The following is a 20,692-nucleotide window of genomic DNA, read 5'->3' as shown; positions in this document are numbered from 1 at the left end:
GGTTGCTTCCCAGGGCTGTTTCAATCCCCTGCAGATGCTCCTGCACTTCCTCTGACCCCCTGCCTGCCCTACCCTGCTAGGTGAACATTGTGCCAGGTGTTCTGAGGCTTTCCCTTTGTCCTGTTCCAGCAAAGGCCAATCTTTAAAGAAACACCTCTTCCTCTTTTCTCCAGGATGTCTGTTTGTGGTTTATTTGTTTGTATTGTTATTGTTAAATAAGTAGTTGAATATTGTTAAGCAAACTAGCAGAAAAGTTGTTAAAAGGTCATGTAAGTATAGGTTTCTCTGTTTGCTACTTGTATTCTGTATTCCCTTAGCAATAAAGGACAGTCATGTGTGTCCAATTAGAAGAGTGGGCAGTTCTGGAGGAAGGTGGACTAGACAAATGTAGGTGAATCACAAAAATTCACTTCAGCCTGTAAGCTGTTTTGTTTAGGTTGCTTTTACCTCTGTTCCATAACAGAATCTCTAAATAGAATGATGTTAGGGGAAAAGTGGTAGGGCTTTTGAGCTGGCCTGTAGTTAAAATGATCTTTGAGAGGTTTCTTCCTATGATGTTCAGTTTGTTGTCTGTGAAGCTGCTCCATCCCCTCCTCTAATAGTGGATCAATTCCAAATAAATTTTGTATTTCCACTCACTTTGTTCTTTCATAGGAGGTGTTACTTAACAAACACTTCCTAGAGAAGTATACTGCCATGCTGGCATGTGCAAGGTGCTTAACAACAGACAGGTCACCAAGGAAAACAGCTTTTTTAGTTGCTGCTTTTTCAGCTAATCAGAATAATCACTTGACAGATAGAATAGCACAGGAAAGAGACTTCATTCTGAAACAAAAGACAATAATAATTTAATTACCTAATTATTAGTTAATTATATTAATATAATATATTAATTATAGGTATTTTAATAATAATTACCTAATAATTTTTTATTTTCCAAATAAAAAAAAAATTATCAAACTTGACATTTAAATAGCTACATATTTACCATTGTTGTATGTGGGGGTGGTAATTCACTTGCAACACCAATATAGAGTCTGTGAGAGTGGGCATAAGCAATAAGACAAATACTGAGTCCTTTGCCAGCTGGGCTTAAATCACAACAATACTGAAGAGATTTCTAGCTCTTGAATTATCTTCCATTTCCTTCCTGGTAGTGGAATTCAGGAGTCCAGATGTGAGTAGGATTCACAGGTACTTTGGTTAGAAAAAGTAAACTTTTTTTTTCCGTTTCCTATTTGAGGTTTTGGGTACATCTTAAATTTCATTTTAATTTTCAGTGGGCAGTGGTTATACTTTGAAAGCTAAAAAATCCAGATTGGGTTCTAGCATGTTCCAGTTTCTCTTGCCAGATGTCTGCAGATCTCAGCAAGGCAACCTCTGTAATAAAATGCAGAGCTTTAATTTTTTGCTTTCTGATGTACAGGTTCAGAAATAATTAAATCAGACTATTTAGGTTCTGTTCAAACTGTGTATTGCAGAAATGCTTTTCAGCTGAATTAATTTCAACAAATTAGCTAAGTACAAGCTAAGTCTTAAGATTCTCCTTCAACCTGAAATCCATGGCCATTATGTAGGAGTCGGAAAATAAAAAGCTAGAGGATTTTGTGGAGTGGTATAAGAAGGGCAGTATGATGATTAATCTTATACCCATGTCTGTCAGATTTTTGTAGAAAACAGTAATCAGTATCAAGTAAAGACATTGGTTCCTATATTGTGATTTTAACCCATTCTGTGCAAGATTCTATTTAAAAACTGAAAAGAGCCTTACCAGACACAAATAATTGCAAAAATGGCAAAAAAACTTGTGTGTGTATCCCAACTAAAATGTATGTGATACCTGCCTGAAAATATATGGGTGGATTGTACTGGTCTGCTAAGAATGAGAACAGATGATCATTTTTTATGTAGCTTTAAATTTTATTATAAACACCAAAACGAAATCAAGCTGACATGAAATCTGGTTCTACCCAGTTCAGAGGAACTTTAGTCTACAGCAAAACTTTCTTGAAATTTTCTTCTTGTTTCATTGCTTTTATTGGTGGACTGAACTTGTGTATGTGTATATATACAAGAACTGAATTGTACATATGTGAAATCTAGTTCATTTTTGACACGGTTGAATGGGATTGCAGTCCTCTGTGTGTGTGTGTGTGAGATGTGGTTTTGTTCTTCCCATTTGCTGCGGTTCTTCACTCTCAAAGGTGTGCAGTTGTCTGTCACAGAACGAAATTTTGTTTCTTAATATTTATGCTTTGATTTGAAATATTTGAAATTTTATGGTTCATAATTTAAGTCAATGAATATGTGTCTATCAACAGATTTATCATAAAATATTTTTCTTTTTGTTTTTTTTGCTACAAGGGAACTAGTACCATTTTAAAGTTTGGAGTACTTTCTTGCAGATTGTCTAATAGGTGTCAGATCTTTATAAGGCAAAGTATATCATTAGTTTTTGGCACTTGGTAGGGACCTCATCTGGTAGCATGAAGGATTTCCTTCAGTAGTAGCCTCTCTTTCCTCCTTTTGTATTCAAGGTATCTTATTTCTCTTCATTCAAGGATAGGTCTGCTTTTAAACTGTGCTGTGAGTAATGCTGACAGTAATGTATTTCCTTTAGCTAAGGTAATCTAAAGTTGAGATAACTTGAAATTTTTGAAATTACTGAACATGCCCTGGGAGAGAGAAAATACGTATGACTCATGGCTGTTGATGTTTACTTTTTTTTAAATGCCAGGCAGATTTTCAGAATGAATAAAGCCCAGTGTTACTGAGAAACAGGAGTAACCAGTGTATAAGTAAGCTTTTAAAATTGCACTTGCCATTGCTCTCACATGTGAAAACTAATTGTATAAATAGTTTATCGCCTTAATAGTTTTTGCTATGCTGAGGGACAAGGTACTGTAGATTTTACATACATTTCCTCTATCATACGTACTTTTGACTGAACAATTAAAGGAAGTAAAAGAAATGTGAAGATGTTCTTCCTCATAAGTCAAACCTTGATGTTGCATGAGACAAAACAGGTAGTAGAATTACTGGAAAGTCTTAAAAGATTTGTCTGCCCATTCAGTTTATTGAAAAGGGAGTTAAGTGTCTTTTGAATCACCTATTGAAAACAACCTTTTGAAAACAAGTATTTCTATAAAAATACAATATAATTTTTTTTTAAATCCAGTATCCAGAAGGGATAAAGTGTCTCACCCAACCTGGCATAGTTCCAATTCCATATATCTTCTACAAGTATAATATTTTTCGCAGTAAAACAGTTTTTTGGGGGGATTGAGTCTAAAAATTAGACGTTGGGATGGATATCCTACTGTTTTTCATGTATCATCTTTTCAGTCCTAATGAATAGCATTTTCCAGGGAAGAACACTTGGTTCATTTTACTCTGCAAATGAAGAAGCTTGAGAATCCTCCTTCATACTCCAACAACCAGAGTAAAATACATTTCTACAAGGTAATCTTATCAGGAGGCTGGGGTGGAGGTTGTAGAGAGCAGGGAATATGTTCACAGTGGTTTAGACACTAATACTAGTTATTTGTTTTCCCCTTCATGGTTATTTCTCTTGGCTTGTTTTGTGTTATGGAGATGGCAAATAAAACTAGTTGTGATTTAAGGCTGGGAGGCATGTCAGCACCACGTAGATCCTCTCTCCCTGGCCCCCTGTAGGCTGGGCAAGACAGTCACAAGGAAATGAGAAAGCTCGTGGGGTTGAGATGAGGACAGGGACAGCAAAAACTGTGTGCACAAGCAAAGCAAAACAAGGAATTCATATCCTCCTTGCTATCAGCAGGTGTTCATCACCTGCAAGAAGTAGGGCTCCTTCACATGTAGTGGTTTCTTGGAAAGACAAATGCCATCACTCCAAATGTCCCCACAGTCCTTCTTTATGTGGTACGGGATATCTCTTTGGCCAGTTAGGGTCATCTGGCCCGGCTGTGTCCCCCACAGCCTTCTCACTGGTACAGTGGTATTAGAAGCAGGGGAGGCTTTGGCTCTGTGTAACCACTGCTCAACAACAGCTGAAACATGTTTTCAATGCTGATTTGCTTACAAATCCAGAGCATGAGTTGATATAAGCTTTTTGGAAGAAAATGTACTTTGTCCAAGCCCAAATCAGTACAAATTACACCTACAAACCCATCCCCAATTCTGTACTGTACTGTTCAGGTCCCATGTTACCCAATACATCCTTATTATCCTCACCTCCTACACACCACTTCCAGTGTTTTGATGTATACACAGATCCTTCATGTACGGACCACCCTTGTAAAATGCCCACAAACTTTCACTGAGTTCATTCAATCCATGACTTGGAACTCCATTTATTTGTTGAATGCTCAGGACAGAGAGGTAGTGTGTTGTGGGGAGCTACTGGGTTCAAAAGCCAGCTCAGCTCAGGTCACAGCTGCACTTGGCGCTAACTTATGTGAGGCTTGTCTGCTGCTGGTTAAGGTAGGAATAAAATTCCTCTTATAGGAATTCCTGTAACATAAAATGCAAATCACCAATTACAGCAAATTAAAGGTTTTTCCATTAAGTCTCCAACCCTTGTCCCTTTGGACCAGGCCATAGGATCTAACATTGCAATGGACTTCTCCGCTCTCCCCTGCTCCCATGCAAGGTCCCCTCCTGTGGCATATGGGATATAATCCTTCAAGAACTGATAAAATTTGAGTCCTCTCCTTTGCTACAATCTTTACAGATGAGACTTCTCTAGTGTGAGAAGACTGCAGTGCCACTTCTCGTAATGGGTGTCATCAATTGACACGATTTAGATCATTTAATGCACCACTGTCAAAGGGTTTTAACAAAAGAGTTACTAATAAGCTGTTTTAAAACTGTGAAGTACAGTTTGGTGCCAAAGTTCACTCTGTTACTGTGTATTATTTGAACAATAATACTGTGTATTATTTGAACAATAATAAAAAATTACCAGGAACAAATCAAAGTTACTGTTCTACCAAGGGTATATGCGATATCCATCACGTTAAAAAGACCTGCCTTGGGTAAAATGGTCTCTCTGCTTCAAGGAGCAACCTTGAGAGGCCACCCAGGGGAGATCACTGCCACACTGCCTGGCAAGGAGAACTCAAAGAAGGCTCACTTAGGCTTCACATATTTATGGAATAACATGGTTTGCTCATAGTCACATTGTGTACAATGGGAAAAGCATGCATGAGACTCTTTGCGCCCATAATTTCCTTTGTTCCTTGACAGATGATCCTTGGAAAAGCTACTCGCTATTTATTTTTTAATTGCATGATCAGTGTTCCAAGCTCATGAGCATGGATGCTCACTGTGTCACTCTGCTCCTTTGTGGGTTTTCAGAGAACAGATGAAACTGGAGTTCTTGGACCTTTAATGGCTCAGATCTTTTTCTTCTCTGGAAACTTTGCTGTTTGGCTAAGGGGACATGTGCATCTGTCACAATGGGTATACCTGTATACATGCCACAGGACCTGCCGAGAGCTGGTTCTGATGTGGGGTTTCCATAGGCTGAAGCTTGCTTTAGAACACATTCACTTGCTCCAGTGTGGAGTCCCTTTTCCTGGCTTCTGCCATGGCGTTGAACATTTTGTACATAGCAATGGAGCAGGGTATGTTCTCAGCACTTCTTTCTTGAACTGGTTTTCATTTCTGGTTTTCTTTCCCTTATTCTTGCTTTCTGGTGTGCATAATTTTTCTTCCATTTTCTCTTGTGAACTCGTTTTCCAATGTGTAATGGTGCCTTCTAGCCAATAAACCTGGGCTTCTCCTTAATTATGCATTTATATCCTAGTATATACTGTATTTATATTTAGGTACTTCATAGAAGAACCTAGTGCTAGTATAATCACAGGCAACTGTGTTGTGTTTAGCTTTATACTTCTTTTTAACTTCACATAATGTTAAGACTTGTTCTGCTGAAAAACTGTTCTGTTTTATTGTGTTCAGTTTCCTTAGAATGAGCATTTTTATATTTTGTGATATCTTACGTTGCTCAGTTGTTAACAAATACTAAATGGAATTGGATTCACTGGCTTGGTTTTCATCTTCTGCTCTCTTCATTATCCTTTTCCTTAATTAAGAGGTGGTGTTATCTCTGCAACGTGGACCAAGAAAAGGCTGTAACATTACTTTTGTAATGAACTGTAACAAACTTCTGTTTGTCAGCTTTCTGTTGACTTATTTTCATTAATTGAAATTGCTTGTAACTTCTATGAAGTTACAATGCTGTAAATCTCAGTTTAACTACATGACCTAGACTGGATATATGGGAAGACGTTCCAGATTTTTACCTGGAATTACTTGAAAAAGACATACAATTAAAGGGGTCAGAACAAAATTCTTTGTTTTTCTTATTTTTATTTCTAGTAGCCATACATTTGTTACCTCAAGAAGGCTTATTGAGACAGGTTTTTGCAGGGGATGTGTCTGGAGTTGGGGGGTGTTGTCATGAATAGTATTTGGATTGGCAGGTCATTCCAGCATCCTACTGAGCAAATAGCAACTGTAGAACTAATCACTCCAGCATTCTCATAAGAATGTTACATTGTGCCGGGAATTACCATTTACAGAACAACAGGAATAAAGGTGCATTACAACTCCATGTCCAAGAAGAGCTAGCAGCTTCCTTAGCATTAGCATTAGCAGTGTTCCTGCTCCTACTGCTGTTCTGACTCCTGGCTACACCCTGCTGTTTCTTTCTTTTTTTTTCCAATGCTTAACTTCATCTAGTACCTTTGACAACTGCTCCAACTCAGAAATCTCACCAAAAAAACCCTAGCCTGTCTCTGCAGTGGGAAGTTCAAGAAGTTCAGGAAACCTTTGGACAATGCTCTCAGGCCCATGGTGTGACTCTTGGGGCTGTACTGTGCAGAGCTAGGAGCTGGACTCAGTGATCCTTGTGGGCCCAGTTACAGCTCAGGATATTCTATTTTTTGATTTATTAGCAATTAAGTGAAGTAGGATACTGAGAAATAAGAACATATTTACAACCAGCTTCCTTCAGCCTTAGCTTCACTCTCCATTCTTATTTCCTGAGTTGTGCAGGGGAATGGGGAATGGGAATTGCAGTCAGTTCATAGTGCTTTCTTCCTGCTCCAGTGTGGGGTATCTCCTGTGGGAGACAGTCCTCCGTGACCTGTTCCAGCATGGGTTCTTTTCATAGGTTCAGCTCTTTGAGAGCAGACTGCTCTAATCTAGATCCCGCATGGCTGCAGCTCCTGCCAGCAGCCTTTTCCAACATGGACTTTGTAGGAACTGCAGCTTCCTTCATGGTACATCTGCCTGCTTTGGCATGGGCTCTGTGGGCTGTAGGTGATCCCTTGTGCCTGGACCACCTCCTTCTCCTCCTTCCTCAAGGGCTTTGGGGTCTGCAGAGTTGTTTCTCTCAGTTATTCTCACCCCTCTTAGCTGCTGTGCAGTGTTTTTTTACCTTTTCCTAAATACCTATAGCAGAGGCATCAGCAGCATGGCTGAGGGGCTCAGCTTTGGGCAGCAGCAGGTCCATCTTGGAGCTGACTGGAACTGGTCCTGTCTGACACATGGACAGCTTCTGGTGTCTCTCACAGAGCCCTGCAGCCGAGCCCACCTCAGTTCAACGTCCTTCTTAGCAAAGGAACATGCAATGAATTTAATTCATAGTTCATGTGTAATTCATAATTGAACTTAAGTATTTGAAATGATCTCTCATCTGCTTTATCCTTGGAGGCTAATCCTAACTCTATAAAACATTCTCCCTTTAATATTTTCTATTTTTGTGTAGCAAAGGGAAAACAAAGGGTATTTCAGTGAACTTTAATTTTTATTACATTGTGCTACTTATAAGGATTTGGATATTAAATGAAAGCAGAGGCATCTTATGTGTTTTCCCTTTTAAGCAAGTAATTAGTACAATCCAGTTTGTTCATTTTTTCAATATATGAAATCAGCAGTTTGCTAAGATGTTGTCTTTCTATAAAAAGTGTTGATCTTTCTTGACAAGAGAATTTTGCCTGTTTTGATACCTGGTCAAAGCAGAAGCATTAGAAGGTGATTTAATGTGAATAAAATGCTTTTCAAATGCTATTAAAATGCAAACTGGTAGAACCAATACATGCTGTCTTGTTTTCAGACTTTTGAAACATACCTGTGACTCCCAAGAGAAGATTGTGAGTATCTCAAGCAGTTTCAGGCTGTAAAAGTGAATTTCTGCTTGAAGTCTCCTGTTTTACTAATGCAAGCATAATTGTATTAATATGAACAGGGAAGACTTATTTTTTGGTGGTTTGCTTGCATATTTCTGTTCTATCAAAGAAAGTACAATTCCTTGTTCTTAAAACAAGTTTATACCAAACAGTTTACAGTATGGTGATGGAGAAAATGAGTAAATAGTCTTAACTTGAACTGTGTATTGTGTTTTGAAATTCAGAATTCAGAAATTAATGTAAGTTTCCAGAATTTCAAAGACATTAATTTTATTTTGGTCTGAAATGCCCTGGCAAGTATCTCTAGATTGTGCAATATTAAAATTCCTTTTTTCAGGTGTTTCTATCTCTCACACCTAAGTGTGTATTGTGTTGAGCAGTGGCATTTGTAGTATTTACTTTGCAAATGGGAGGAAAATGTAACTGAGAAGGTAGTCCTAGGACAGCTTTACTTGTTGGCTAATAACCAAGTCTTAAGCAAAGGCTGCTCAGTAAGATCACATTGAGAAGGAGTAGTTAAATCTTTCCTGCCACTTTTTTTCTTACACATTTTCTTCTGTTTCCACTGAGTTCTCACACAGTGTTAAAAAAATAACAATTCTAGAAGTTTATCTGGAAAAACCAAATCTGCTAAAACTTTTAAGTTTGTCCCTTCAATGCCAACTTGGGAGATGCTGTGGGCGATAGCTATGTGCGTAGGTTGGTGACAGCAATTCTGACACCTTGAATTGTGGGGGTTTTTTTGCTTTCCTTTGTTTTTCTGTGTTTTCTCATGCTTATCATGAGGCTCACAAGAAAATCTGAGTCTGGTTTTAGTTTCTATACATTCTATAAACTTTTGCCCTGTCCCCCTAGAAATAATGTCCTTGTTTTTTCTTTGCATAAACATATATAATAATCTGTTTCCTGGAATCCTTCTGTTTGTGATTTCCATAACTACTATTGCTGTATGAGCTGCCTACTAAATACAATTGAGGGCTTCCATTATTGTTTAATGAATAGGGTTTGCTTATGGGTTGGGGCCATAGGGTTTGATTTTCTCTTGTTATAGTGGCTAGCAAACTGCAAGTTGTGTCATGAACATATTGGCCTCCCAAAGGGAAGCTTGTATATGACAGTTCTTCATCCTCCACTTCTTTGCTGTATAAAACTTCAATTAATTTTAAAATCAAATCAACAAAAAAATCTGTCTAGTGTATAAAACCTACCATACTTATTGAATTGACAGAGCATTTGAAGGTTTCTGCTTTATTATTTTCTTGGTACAAATAGTCTATCTTAAGATAGTAAGTAGAACTTACTTTCCCTATAGGTAGGAAACCTATAAAAATGCTTAATGGGTCATCAGAATCTCTCAAAATAAGCTTAGATTCAAGTACTGAACTTTTTACATATCTTATAAACAATCCTTTTAAGGATTAATTACCATTATATTCATTTTATTCTTCTAGTTAAATAGGGAAAGAAATACACGTCTAATTTGCCTCATATTTGGAAGGCATTCAAAGAGTAAATCCTATTAGAATGAATCCAGTTTCACTGCTGGAATGCATACAAGAAAATTCAAATCACAGTCCTTTATTTAATGTATTAATATTATTCTTCCTTTGATGGACTGGGCAACAGGTTTCTTTATAAAATATTTCTTCTAAAAATAGGCATCATACTTATTCTCAGCATTTTGGAGGAGTTTCACAAAAACAGCATTAAGAACAATCATGTTTGTCTTTTTTTATTGTTCCTTTGGTATTAATATCTGAGGTTTTTGTTGGTAGCAGAAGATAGGAATTTGCACAATATAAATTAAACCAAGAGGCAAGCTGTATTTGAAAAGCTACCATTTTAATTTTTAAAAAATATGTTTAATACATATACCAAAATACCAAATCCAGTATGGGTTGCTGCACAAGCTGGAGGATGCTTTATCGCCCCAGCTGTATGCTCACACCTGTTCTGTTGTGAGAGAAGGCCAGCAGTTGCCTGTGAATTGTAATTCACAATTACAATGTGGCTAATTACATTTAGTGTGTTAATTAATATCTAAGCAGATCCCACAACATATTGATTCGCCTGTGTTACTAGAAGCAGAGTGTTGCAACTAGGATGCCCAGCTGCAGTTTATTTACTGAGCTGGCTATTGCTTGTATACCCAGTTGTTGTCTAAGCTTAAAATTTTGCCTGAGACAAAATGTGAACTTGGTTCTAGCTGAAGACAGAACACAAGGAATCCTTGCTCATTTCCATTACTTCAGTGCATAAGAAACAAAAACAGAGATTCGTGTATGAGGAATTACTGCCTATGATAGACTTGCATATTAATCCCCATGAATTTTGATCATCTAATTTTTCTTTGAAGGTAGTGGTGGTTGAGGGTGTGGTTTCTGCTTGTGGCTTGTTCTCGTGGTATTGAATATAAGATGTTCTAGTGACTAAACAAAAAATAAGAAAATACTATAGTGTGGTTTATAAACTTGCGGTTAATACAAAAATTTGTGTAGCTGATCTTTGGAAATTAATCTCTATGCTTTTAAAAGACACACTTCTAATTTGTATAATGTCACATTGCTATATTGTTACTCTGTTTTGCATTCTATTTTGAATTCCAGCTTCTTTCCTGCCTCTCCTTCCCCCCACCCCCATTCAGTCTTTGTGGTACTTGCTTTAGGCTGGTTTGTTTTTTTCCTCTTTACTCCCTTACTTTTTGCTTTGTTTGGGTGGAGCATGTGAGATAACATATTTGCATTGCCCAATCTAATTTTCATCTCCCTTTCTCTACTTTCACTGTAGTTTTTGTCATTAATTATGTCTTTTTACTTTATTAGTTCGGTTCCCTTGGGATCTCTTACCCCAAATTGAAAACATAACAGTGGTATCTAGATATCCACACAATGAACCTTAATTATGTAATCTTATCTCTCATCCTCACTTTTTCCCTCATCTTACATTTTTCTGTATTGCATCATACCTAAAATTACTTTGGAATGACTTCAGGGTAGTTCTGCCTTCTTAAATTTTTTCCCTTCCCTTCTTTCCAAGTGTAAAATTTAATTGTGCAGGGACCTAATCTGAAGTATTATGTTCATTAAACTTCATATTTCATATTCATCCAGCTGATAAACCATAAAAACTACTTGGGGATTAAATGGGACCTTTTTAAGGTTGAATATACAAATGTATATTTATGTCACAACAGATTAATTTCTTCGGTTTTTTAGGCTGTTCCAAATTACTGCTTTACCCCCACCTCCTGTTGTCAGCCGCAAATTGTCACATATTCTCTTAACATTAAGATGTGTTCTGGTAATTTTTGCTATTACCATGCTTAACATGTAATGAGAATTGAAAGCTGCTATAAAGAAGCCCTTGTATTTCAGATGAGGGACCGTTAGTCTGGTTTCTTAGTTCCTTTCCTTTATTTCTTTTATATGAAATTAATCTCCTTTATTAAATTGAATACCCTGTAGATGTTTGTAACAGACTTGATGTAACAGATTTCAGATTTAGTGAAGCCAGCATAAACTAAGCATTTGTGCTTATTTCTAGTTATTGGAAAATATCTTTTCATTTAAAAAAAAAAAAAAATTAGAATATTGTAGTTCTGTGTGTGTTACAATTTATTGTATTATTCCTGTCCCTGTTTTTTAGATTTCTTGCTTGTCAAGTGCATTTCTACTACAGTATAGGAAAAAACGGAAGAATTTCTTGGGTAATATGACTAAAGGCAGATAGTAGAACTTCAAGTCAGGTAGTTTACAAAGACACTGAACAGTTACTGTTGTGTAGTTATTCCTTAAAGATTGAAAGTAGTAAAGCCTTATTATAGTTAACTTACATGAAGTATATCAGCATGTAACGCTAGTCTTGTTTGTTTGTTTGTTTTTAAGTTATTTTTGGCCTTCATCACAGCACAGTCCTTCGTATGTGTTGCAGATTTGTATAGTTTACCAGTGAAAACTATTTAAGTTACTTCTTCTAATGAGGAAGTGGATATATGAAAATTTACATTAAAAAAGGAATTAAGATTATATCATTGCTTGCATTAATGGTTTTAGACAGCCTTGGCATAATTTTTGAGAAGCTGGAAACTACTGTGTATTTATTTTCAGTAGTTTGACACTAAATTTTTTTACCATCCTTCAGTGAATAAAATTTGCAAGTTTAATGTTGGTTAATATCAGCAGATTTTTTTAATCTTGTGACTAGTCCAATGCAAATCTAGTGTAGCTGTTTAACAGCAGACAGTGACTGTTTAGTCAGTATGGCTTCTTAGTTTAAGATTTATAAGAAGCCTTTTTGGTACATGTGCCCTGAAATGGGAGTGATTGAGTGGAATTTATTTATTTATTTATGGATTTTCATTGGTTTCATTTCAGAATCCTTACTTTCTATTTCATCCTTCTGATAGTATTTTGACTATGTTTTCCAGGGGCTGGAAGATATTTTAATTCGGATCAGTGTTTTCTTATTAGTATTTATATACTACTACACTATTTAGTATATTCTATTATACTAATTTAGACCTACTACATAGTGGAGTTAAAAGATTTTGATTATGACTGGAAACTTCCCTTCTGCAAAACTGGAATTCCCAGAAAATAAAAGAATACTAATATATATGTGTTCATTAAGACATGGTGTAATTTTCTATCATAATTATTAATAAATACAAAAAATTTTGGAATTAAATACTGTGTCAACTAAAATGGGGAAGTTGAACAGGGGGAGATTAGTGGGTTACACTGACATACCCTCAGTGTATGAAAGGATAGAAAACTACGCAACTAATAGAAAGCAGTCTGATGTCAACAATTCTGGTTACTGTATTTCCAAAAATATTTGTTAAATATTTGTTTCCTGAAATGGATATAAAAAGTAGCTAAAGTACATAAGAAACAGATACTTATTAATGACATAATGATTTATTACATGTTGAATTAAAAGTAAAATATTCTCCCAGTCTGCAATATGTGCAGAAACATTTGGTGATAGTTAATAAAATTTACTAAACTTGATTCTTGCTATGTGAAGTTGGTGCTTTCCCCCCACCCCTGACACCCCCCCCCCGGTTGTAGAACACATTATACTAGTGTTTGCATATCTGAAATACTCCATGCTTTGCATTTTACATATTGAGGTTTTTATCTATCTTCCCATCATGTAAAATATATTTGAGAATACATTTTGTGTATCAAAATGAACCGTGTCTGTTTCTGATCATGTACGCAGGGAAGGGAAAAAAAAAGGAGGAATCAGCAGAACAAATTCAATCTTAACTGGGCTGGGCTGGGCTAAAGGTCATGAAGGAGCTTACTAATGTATTAAAATGCCTCAACAGTGAATTGCTGAGAACTAATGCCCTAATGTGTTAGTCATCCTTAAGCTCGTTCTCTTTTTACAGGTTCTGAAGGATGACTGATACTGATTTCCATAATGCCACTTGAAGTCTCCAGCGCTGTGAATTGATAAGTAACGTGCAGATTTAACTGCTCAACCTGGGCAGAGAGCATCAGGAGTACTAGTCCTTTTCAGCTCCTTAAGTGGACAGAAGAACAGTATCATCTATCTGCAAGGGAAGATTTTCCAACAGTTTTTTATAGCTAATAAAAAAGACAACATAGTATCATCTACCTTCCTGATTTACAGTCTATCACCTTCCAAGACAGATGGTCTGTCAGAAGCTGGAGGATGCCTGCAGAGCACATAATAATGAAGTAGTAAAATAATACTGCTTCAGCTGCCCCCTGATTGTCAGGATCACAGCTAATAGAACTGCACTGCCCTTTTTCTGCTTTCTTTATCAGGCCAGAAATAGCAGGGTGGACATGGCTGGCTTTGTTAACAACCTGCTAATACTGGTTCTTCTGTTTCAAAACATCTGTTTGGGTTTCAGAGGCCCACTTTCAGTCTTCAAGAGGTGGGTTATGTAGGAAAATACTACATGTTGAATGCTTGCGGTCACAATATTACCAAAGTATGAAAAAGCATGTCTTAGATAAAAATGTGTTAGGTTTTGATCATTGCTCTGAATTTTCTTTTTGCACTTTTGAAATGGCACTGTTGTCATACTGAAGACAGAAACTCATGTTTTATCCATAGGATTGCTCATTAAAGGTGATGTGTAGATCGAAGGATAAAATGGCAACTAATACAACATTTTTAGTTAACATTACAACTGTATTTGAGGCTAAGAAGTAAATTTCAGATGCTGGAGTTAGATTGCAGGATAAGATAATGTCTTAACAGGAAAACATCAACTAACCCGAACAGTCCTGAGAAATTTAGGGGTTGTTTGGATTTGAAATTCCATAGGAAAACTTTTATGGAGTGTGGACAAGAAGTAGCCTATTAGCTCCTGGGAAAAGGATTTTACTGTTATTGAGGTTGGATACCATGTCACTTCTGTATACATGAATATATATAGTCAAAACTTGTATCAGTGTTGCATCACCTCACATCTTACCATTCAATCTACATTTTTCTTATGGTTCGGTTATATCTTGTATTCAGTACAGACTTTGATATTTGTTTGATGTTGCCAAGTTTGCTGTTTTACTTTGCTACTTGTAGTAGCATAGAAGTTGCTATAAATACCAAAGTGTTTGAATTAAACGTTGCCCCTTTGCTTGTAATTTAAATTTAATCTGTATAGAATTGTGAATCATAGTCTCAAAAAAAAAACAACCCAAAACTCTTGTGATTTATTGATAGTACTTGACATACTGTAGTGAACTAATTCTCTATCTGTACATCCATATACCTCAGACAATTATTAGGATGAGATAATAGGTTTTCAACTAACATTTTCCAAACCAGTCATCTGATTGCTCAGATAAGGAATTTCTTCAGTAAGTGCTGCATAACTAAGATGTTTTCCTCAGCTTGTGATGGAGTGAATTTTCAGATCACTCCTGGCACTACTCAGCATTGTCTAACTTCTTTACTAGTTCTCTAAAGACCCTTCTTTTAATAAAGACATAGCAAAAATCAATACCTAAAAAAAAAAATCTTTCTTCCTTCCTTTTAAGATATAAATATACTAGCAGATCTCTTTCTAGTGAATGCCTTGGAAGCGACCAGACGGTGATTTCCTTTGGTCTGTCAGATTTTGCATTGGACATTCGCATGCCTGCGGTGACACCCAAGGAGGTGAGAGAATTGCAGTTTTTGCCACTTCTTTCAATAAGCTAGGAAAACAAAGCCTTCCCTACAATGTCATTCAAATAAAATGAACAAAAAATCAGGATAACTCTTATAGATACATATCCATGTATACTTTCCAGAGAAAAGCAGGCAATAAAAAAGTAATATAAATAAAATAAAAATCTTTTCATTGAACTACTTTTATTTGTAAAATGTTGGTTTCATAAACTGAATTGTTGAAGTTTTATTATGTGAAATATTTCTAGATGTGCTAGTAAGACATGGAGTTGCAATTTAGACCAAATTTCAGATGATGCATCAGTGAATCTAATTACATTAAACTGTACATTACTGCAACTTCGGCGAGCTGAGAGAAAACAACCAAAATGCTCTTTAAAAGGGGTAGTACTTCTGACCCTGTATTTTTAACTCTCAAAATACACCATGAAAGCTACCATAAAGAAGTTATGATTTTATATTCTTTCAAATATGAAGTGTATTATATTCTTCTGAGCCAACTAAGTAGAAGTGAAGACAGTTAAGATTTTTAAACTTAGCATTAGCATTTTTAAGATTCATATAGAAGTATTGAGATTCCACTGTTGTTTTCACATCTAATTTCATTAAGCAAGATAAAAAATTATTTTATTTTTCTTTTTGCAGTAGCCATTGCAGGGAATGATATATTATTTTTATATAATAATATAATAATTATATATTATTAAGAGGTCCACATCTCTTTTAGAGGGCTGCAGATGCTTGAAAAGAGCAGTATGTTGTGTTGCAGTAGTTGATGACTCATTGTTGCAGATAGCACTTTTTAAAAGAGTGAAGGGAAAGTGAGGTTTCCAAGTTATCCAGAGGAAAAATCCCTCTGGAACATGTAATTTAAAACAAGAAGTGTTATTTCAGCAAGTGCAAAACAGAAATATGGTTTCTACTAAATCTTCTTTGCAGCAAAATATTAAACTTCTCCATCAGAAAGAGTGAAAAATACTCTCAGTTCATCCATGTGCACATTTATAATTATGTGTGATTGATTTTACCTCAGTAGCCACCAGTTGAACACCTAGGGAACACATACAAAGAGATCAGTCAGTTCAGATTCCTATTAAAAAAAAAACCTCTTTGTGTGTTACATTGTCAAGGCTGGGGGAAAGGCTGCCAAAAACCCTGCATTTTTTAAATTACATACTGGGCATGTTGAAGGGGATTGTTGAAGGGCCAGGATTTGTCTTACAGTTCATAACTGCAGTTGATCTACGGGCGCATGAAAGTCAACCAGCCACTTACATGACTTAGGAGTGCTCTACCTATACCTGAGTTGTGCATTCTTTTGGCAAAGGTACTACACAGAAACATTCATTGGAAGCTGCTCTACTAGCTTCTACTAGGAATTTCTGCTGCAGTGTGAAGCATCACTGCTGTTGGCTTTCAAAGTTTGAAAATAAGGTCCCAAATTAGGTTGTGCTTTTTTAAGAAAAAAAAAATATCTTCTGAACCCATGTTAAGAAGAAATAGAATATTAAGAAAAACAGAATATTTCCTTTTCTATTTCTAGAAGGCTTTAATATGTTAACTGTATAAATGCATGTAGCCACAGTACACAAAGGCATTCACATTAATCGTATCAGTTAACCTCCATGCATCCTTCCCATTTGCTAGCAAAAACACCAAAAATGGTTTGTTACCTGTGCAAATCACTGCTCTGTAATCACATATTGTTATCACTATTGTGCCTTCCTTCTCAGTTACATTTAATTGTTCACACCTATCCACAGAGTCTTCTTTTAAATTAATTTTGAAGTTATTCGTAGCAGGAATTTTTATCTTTATCTGTTTAGTGAAGGCCTTTCAGATACTGAGTTCATGGGGGTAGAGAAATTCTAGTAGGTGATACGTTCCCTTTCCTAAACAGCCTTAGAAATTGGAAAAAAAAAAAAAAAATTAAGAAAAAAGAGGTTTAAAATAGTTAATTGTGTACCTACCAACCTAATAGCCACTTTGATAACCTTATAGCCTGATCTCTGTTACATGTAAATAAATTGTGGCAATGAATTTATTTCTTGTAGTGGTAAACCAGATAACATATATCATATTTGCCTGAATATCTCAGTAAAGTATATGATGGTTTTTCTAGATGGTCGTGTTCTTTTGTTCAGTATTCCCACATTCATCTTCAGAAAGTGTAGGAACTTTTGATGCTTTGTTTCTATTCTTTAAATTCCAGTTTTTCCCAATTTAAAGGTAATTTCTGTTCTCTTTTCTTTTAACAGTCTGATACCTACTTCTGCATGTCAGTACCCCTGCCGGTGGATGATGAAGCCTATGTAGGTGAGTACTGGTTAACTGAAAGAACGTAAGCAAGCCATTTTGAAAAACCTCAACATTTTCTTTTTTCTCTTTCACTCATATTAACTTAATCTTTGGACATCAGAGTTTCCAAAATGCATTTGTCATGTCTAATGTGGAAACAAACTAGAGAGAGATACTTAGAGTGAAGATAAAACTGTATCTGAGGAGATGAATGAATAATAGCAGTTAAGGGGCTGCATGCAGATGCCTATGGCAGTCAGCACCAAGCAGTCTGTTTGTAAAGTATTGGCTTTCTGTCTCCAGCCACATACTTAATTCTGCACTGCTGAGAAGACTGTTTATTTATCTCCTGGTACAGGATGTAAGTCCTTTGCACTTACAGTCAGTGTTGGCTGATGAAAGATTTTACTTGGAGGAGAAACCAAACCCTCTCCCTCTGTTATTTATTTTTTTTTTTAATGGCATGGCATGAATAACAGACAGCAGACAAGTAGAGAGTAATACTGTGATGTGTTGGAAAGGCTGTCATCATAGAGATCAGGAGAACACCATTTGTTCAGAAAATCTTTACAGTAGTTGAAATTTTGTTATGCTTTGCCATGAATATAGAATTGTTAAGGTAGAGACAAGGCTTATTGGTTTGGCTGAAGATAGTTTTGCTTTCAGAACATGCTATAAACTGTGTAAAAGGAAACAATATTTTTCTTCCTTTACACTTTTGTTGCCTTTTGGGATACCGGCACTTAATAAAAGTATGGTGGGAATCAGATGTAGTTGTTGATGTAGTTGTTCCGTGTGGATTTTCTTGTGAAAATCCCTCAGAAGATAGAATATTGTGTTTTGATTTTTCATGTTGTATTACGAATTAAGAAAATTGCAATTAAGAAAAATGATTACATTTTTTTCAGTGCTTTCTCTATATATCTGTTTTGTAAAGTGGTAAGAATTTGACCTCACATTCTGGTAGTAAGTATGACCCCAGAAGGAAAAATGAGCACAGAAGGAAGGGAGTGAGTGTTCACTCTTGAATAAACAGTGCTTGCTGTGCTGTGTGTACAATAGATTTCTTCTGCTTTTGTTGGTTCATAGAAAGGGAATACTACTTACTTCCTCCTTAAGCAGCTTTTATTGAGTGTTTCACTGAGTTGAAAAATTCCATCGTTCAATGCATTATTAGGTTGCTACACATCTAGTTCTGTTGTTTGTGTTAAAGGAACATAAACTTCTTTTGATGATGTGTATGCTTAAAAGGACATACTGAAAGAATTTGCTTAAAAGTTATGCAAAGTCTCAGTGCAAGTCATGCAATGCAATCTTTTTTTTTTTTCTTTTTCTGCAGACCTAAAAATTTATATATTCTTCACCTGATTTTTACAGGATTTGGTCACTTTTCCGATGATCACTGTTCCTGAGTACCTGTCATTACAAAGCAGAATAAGATCTCTGGACAGAGAAACCATTCTAGTTGTCATGTAGAGCTTTGAAGAGCAAGAGGAACTCAATGAGCAATCTTTTAAAAAACCCAGCTTGTTGTGTGAACATAGTGTTCCATGATAGTATTCCTTACAAACTCATATTTTTGTATGCTTTAAAAGTAGAGGAAAATTATTGGGTTTTTTTGTCACTTCCACAGAAAATTAATCGTCATAGGGTCAGTCTGAAGCATGTGATCATTCCATTTTGCTTCAGTAAAATCACTTGAAAGTGATTTCCTCATGGAAAAGTCTCACATCGGAGTCTTCACAATCTATGGAAGTTACCTGATCATTAGAAAGAGTAGACTCAATCATATCCAGATGTAGAGAATAGAAAGAATGTAGAATGACCTACCTTATAGAATATCTAAATAGAAAATTAAACGTTTTCTGGAAAGAGGTTTTTACGATAGGCATATCACCTAAGAAATAAGCAATGAAGTTTTTCCTTAACTATTTTGAATACTTGAGTTGTGAAGATACTCACTTGCATACATGTATTTTGTGTTGCTTAAACAAGCACAGAAGATTGGCACACAGAAAATGTTTTTTCTTTTTGAAAGGATAGTCTATATTTTTATAGTTTAAGTGGAATCTGCCTTCGTTGCATTGCCAATAAATGGTGTAATTAACTTTCCTTAAAACATACTGTTTTGCTTTGTGACAAAAACAACGGAAAACTAGCATATAAACTGTCACTGGGTTGCTGTTTAGTGATGTATTGAGAATACCATGTGTGTTCTGAAGAGCTTCAACATGAGGATGTGTGAATACACATAACTGAAACAATAAATGGGATTCCTGAGACAGTTTGATGGCTAAGTTACATGTGATGCCTTCAGTTCAGTTTATTTGCTAAGTAAATGCCTTGTGCTTTGTTTACTTTTATGGTTTAAAAGGACTTTATTATGACCAAGTTTCTTTACAGTTTTACCAATACTTGCTAATTCATTCCTTTTTTAAACTTTGCTTTCCTGTTTTTACCCTTGTTTCTTCCTTCCTTCTTTCTTCCTTCTTCCAAGACATTGTAGAAGAGAAGGGTCCACATAATAGACCCTTCCTTGTGGAAGGGTCTATTATGGAACCTGCAGCGAGATATTTTTGTTGTATATCGGTGAAATGTAGGAGCCTTGGAAGAGACAGCTTTTTTTTTCAGTTTTGTATATGGTCAGTACGTTACATTTGTTAGTAAGTAGAAATTTTTTTGGTAATAAATTTTTCACTATTTTAATTAAATTTGTATTTAAGGACTTTGAATTCAGTCTTAAACTTCGCTGTTTCCCTAAAGGAGACCAGTAAATATGCATGCTTGCACAGGGACAGTAGATATATTTTGAAGGACTTTGTACTTCAAAACTGGAGGGGCTGTACCAGAATTCACGAACTTATTCACTCAGACACTATGAGAGGAAGGAATTGATCACACTTAATAAAATAATGCCAGCTAGAAGGAGAATTAGAGCAGGTTTTGCCGTGTGGATCTTTTTCAGCCATGTATCTATATTTTTGCTGATGTGTTTTCTGTATTATGTTCTTTAGTGGAGGGTCAAGGCTGAGATTTCTGTTTGAGCCAGTTTCTCTGTA

The 20,692-nt window shown here is 35.9% G+C and overlaps 1 protein-coding gene across 11 annotated transcripts in view; it reads left to right on the top strand.

Annotated features, from left to right (window-relative positions):
• PAM (peptidylglycine alpha-amidating monooxygenase) overlaps positions 1 to 20,692 on the top strand; it is a 134,304-nt gene that overhangs the window by 41,063 nt on the left and 72,549 nt on the right. For 9 of the 11 annotated variants that reach the window (XM_014261486.2, XM_014261485.2, XM_014261483.2 and 6 more), the window contains exons 2-4: positions 13,576 to 14,091; positions 15,203 to 15,323; positions 17,594 to 17,651. In XM_014261486.2, coding sequence (XP_014116961.1) covers positions 14,000 to 14,091; positions 15,203 to 15,323; positions 17,594 to 17,651 — 271 coding nt within the window. In that variant the 5' untranslated portion in view covers positions 13,576 to 13,999. The remainder of the gene's footprint in view (positions 1 to 13,575; positions 14,092 to 15,202; positions 15,324 to 17,593; positions 17,652 to 20,692) is intronic. The other 2 variants (XM_014261482.2, XM_014261481.2) reach the window with 2 other exon arrangements.

This window comes from Pseudopodoces humilis, chromosome 4 (assembly GCF_049639895.1).
Source record: "Pseudopodoces humilis isolate 2021_Gansu_Grassland_sample_001 chromosome 4, ASM4963989v1, whole genome shotgun sequence".
In the NCBI taxonomy this organism is placed as follows: Eukaryota; Metazoa; Chordata; class Aves; order Passeriformes; family Paridae; genus Pseudopodoces; species Pseudopodoces humilis.
Note: the sequence above shows the minus strand (reverse complement) of the source record. Positions and strands in the feature narration are given on the sequence as shown.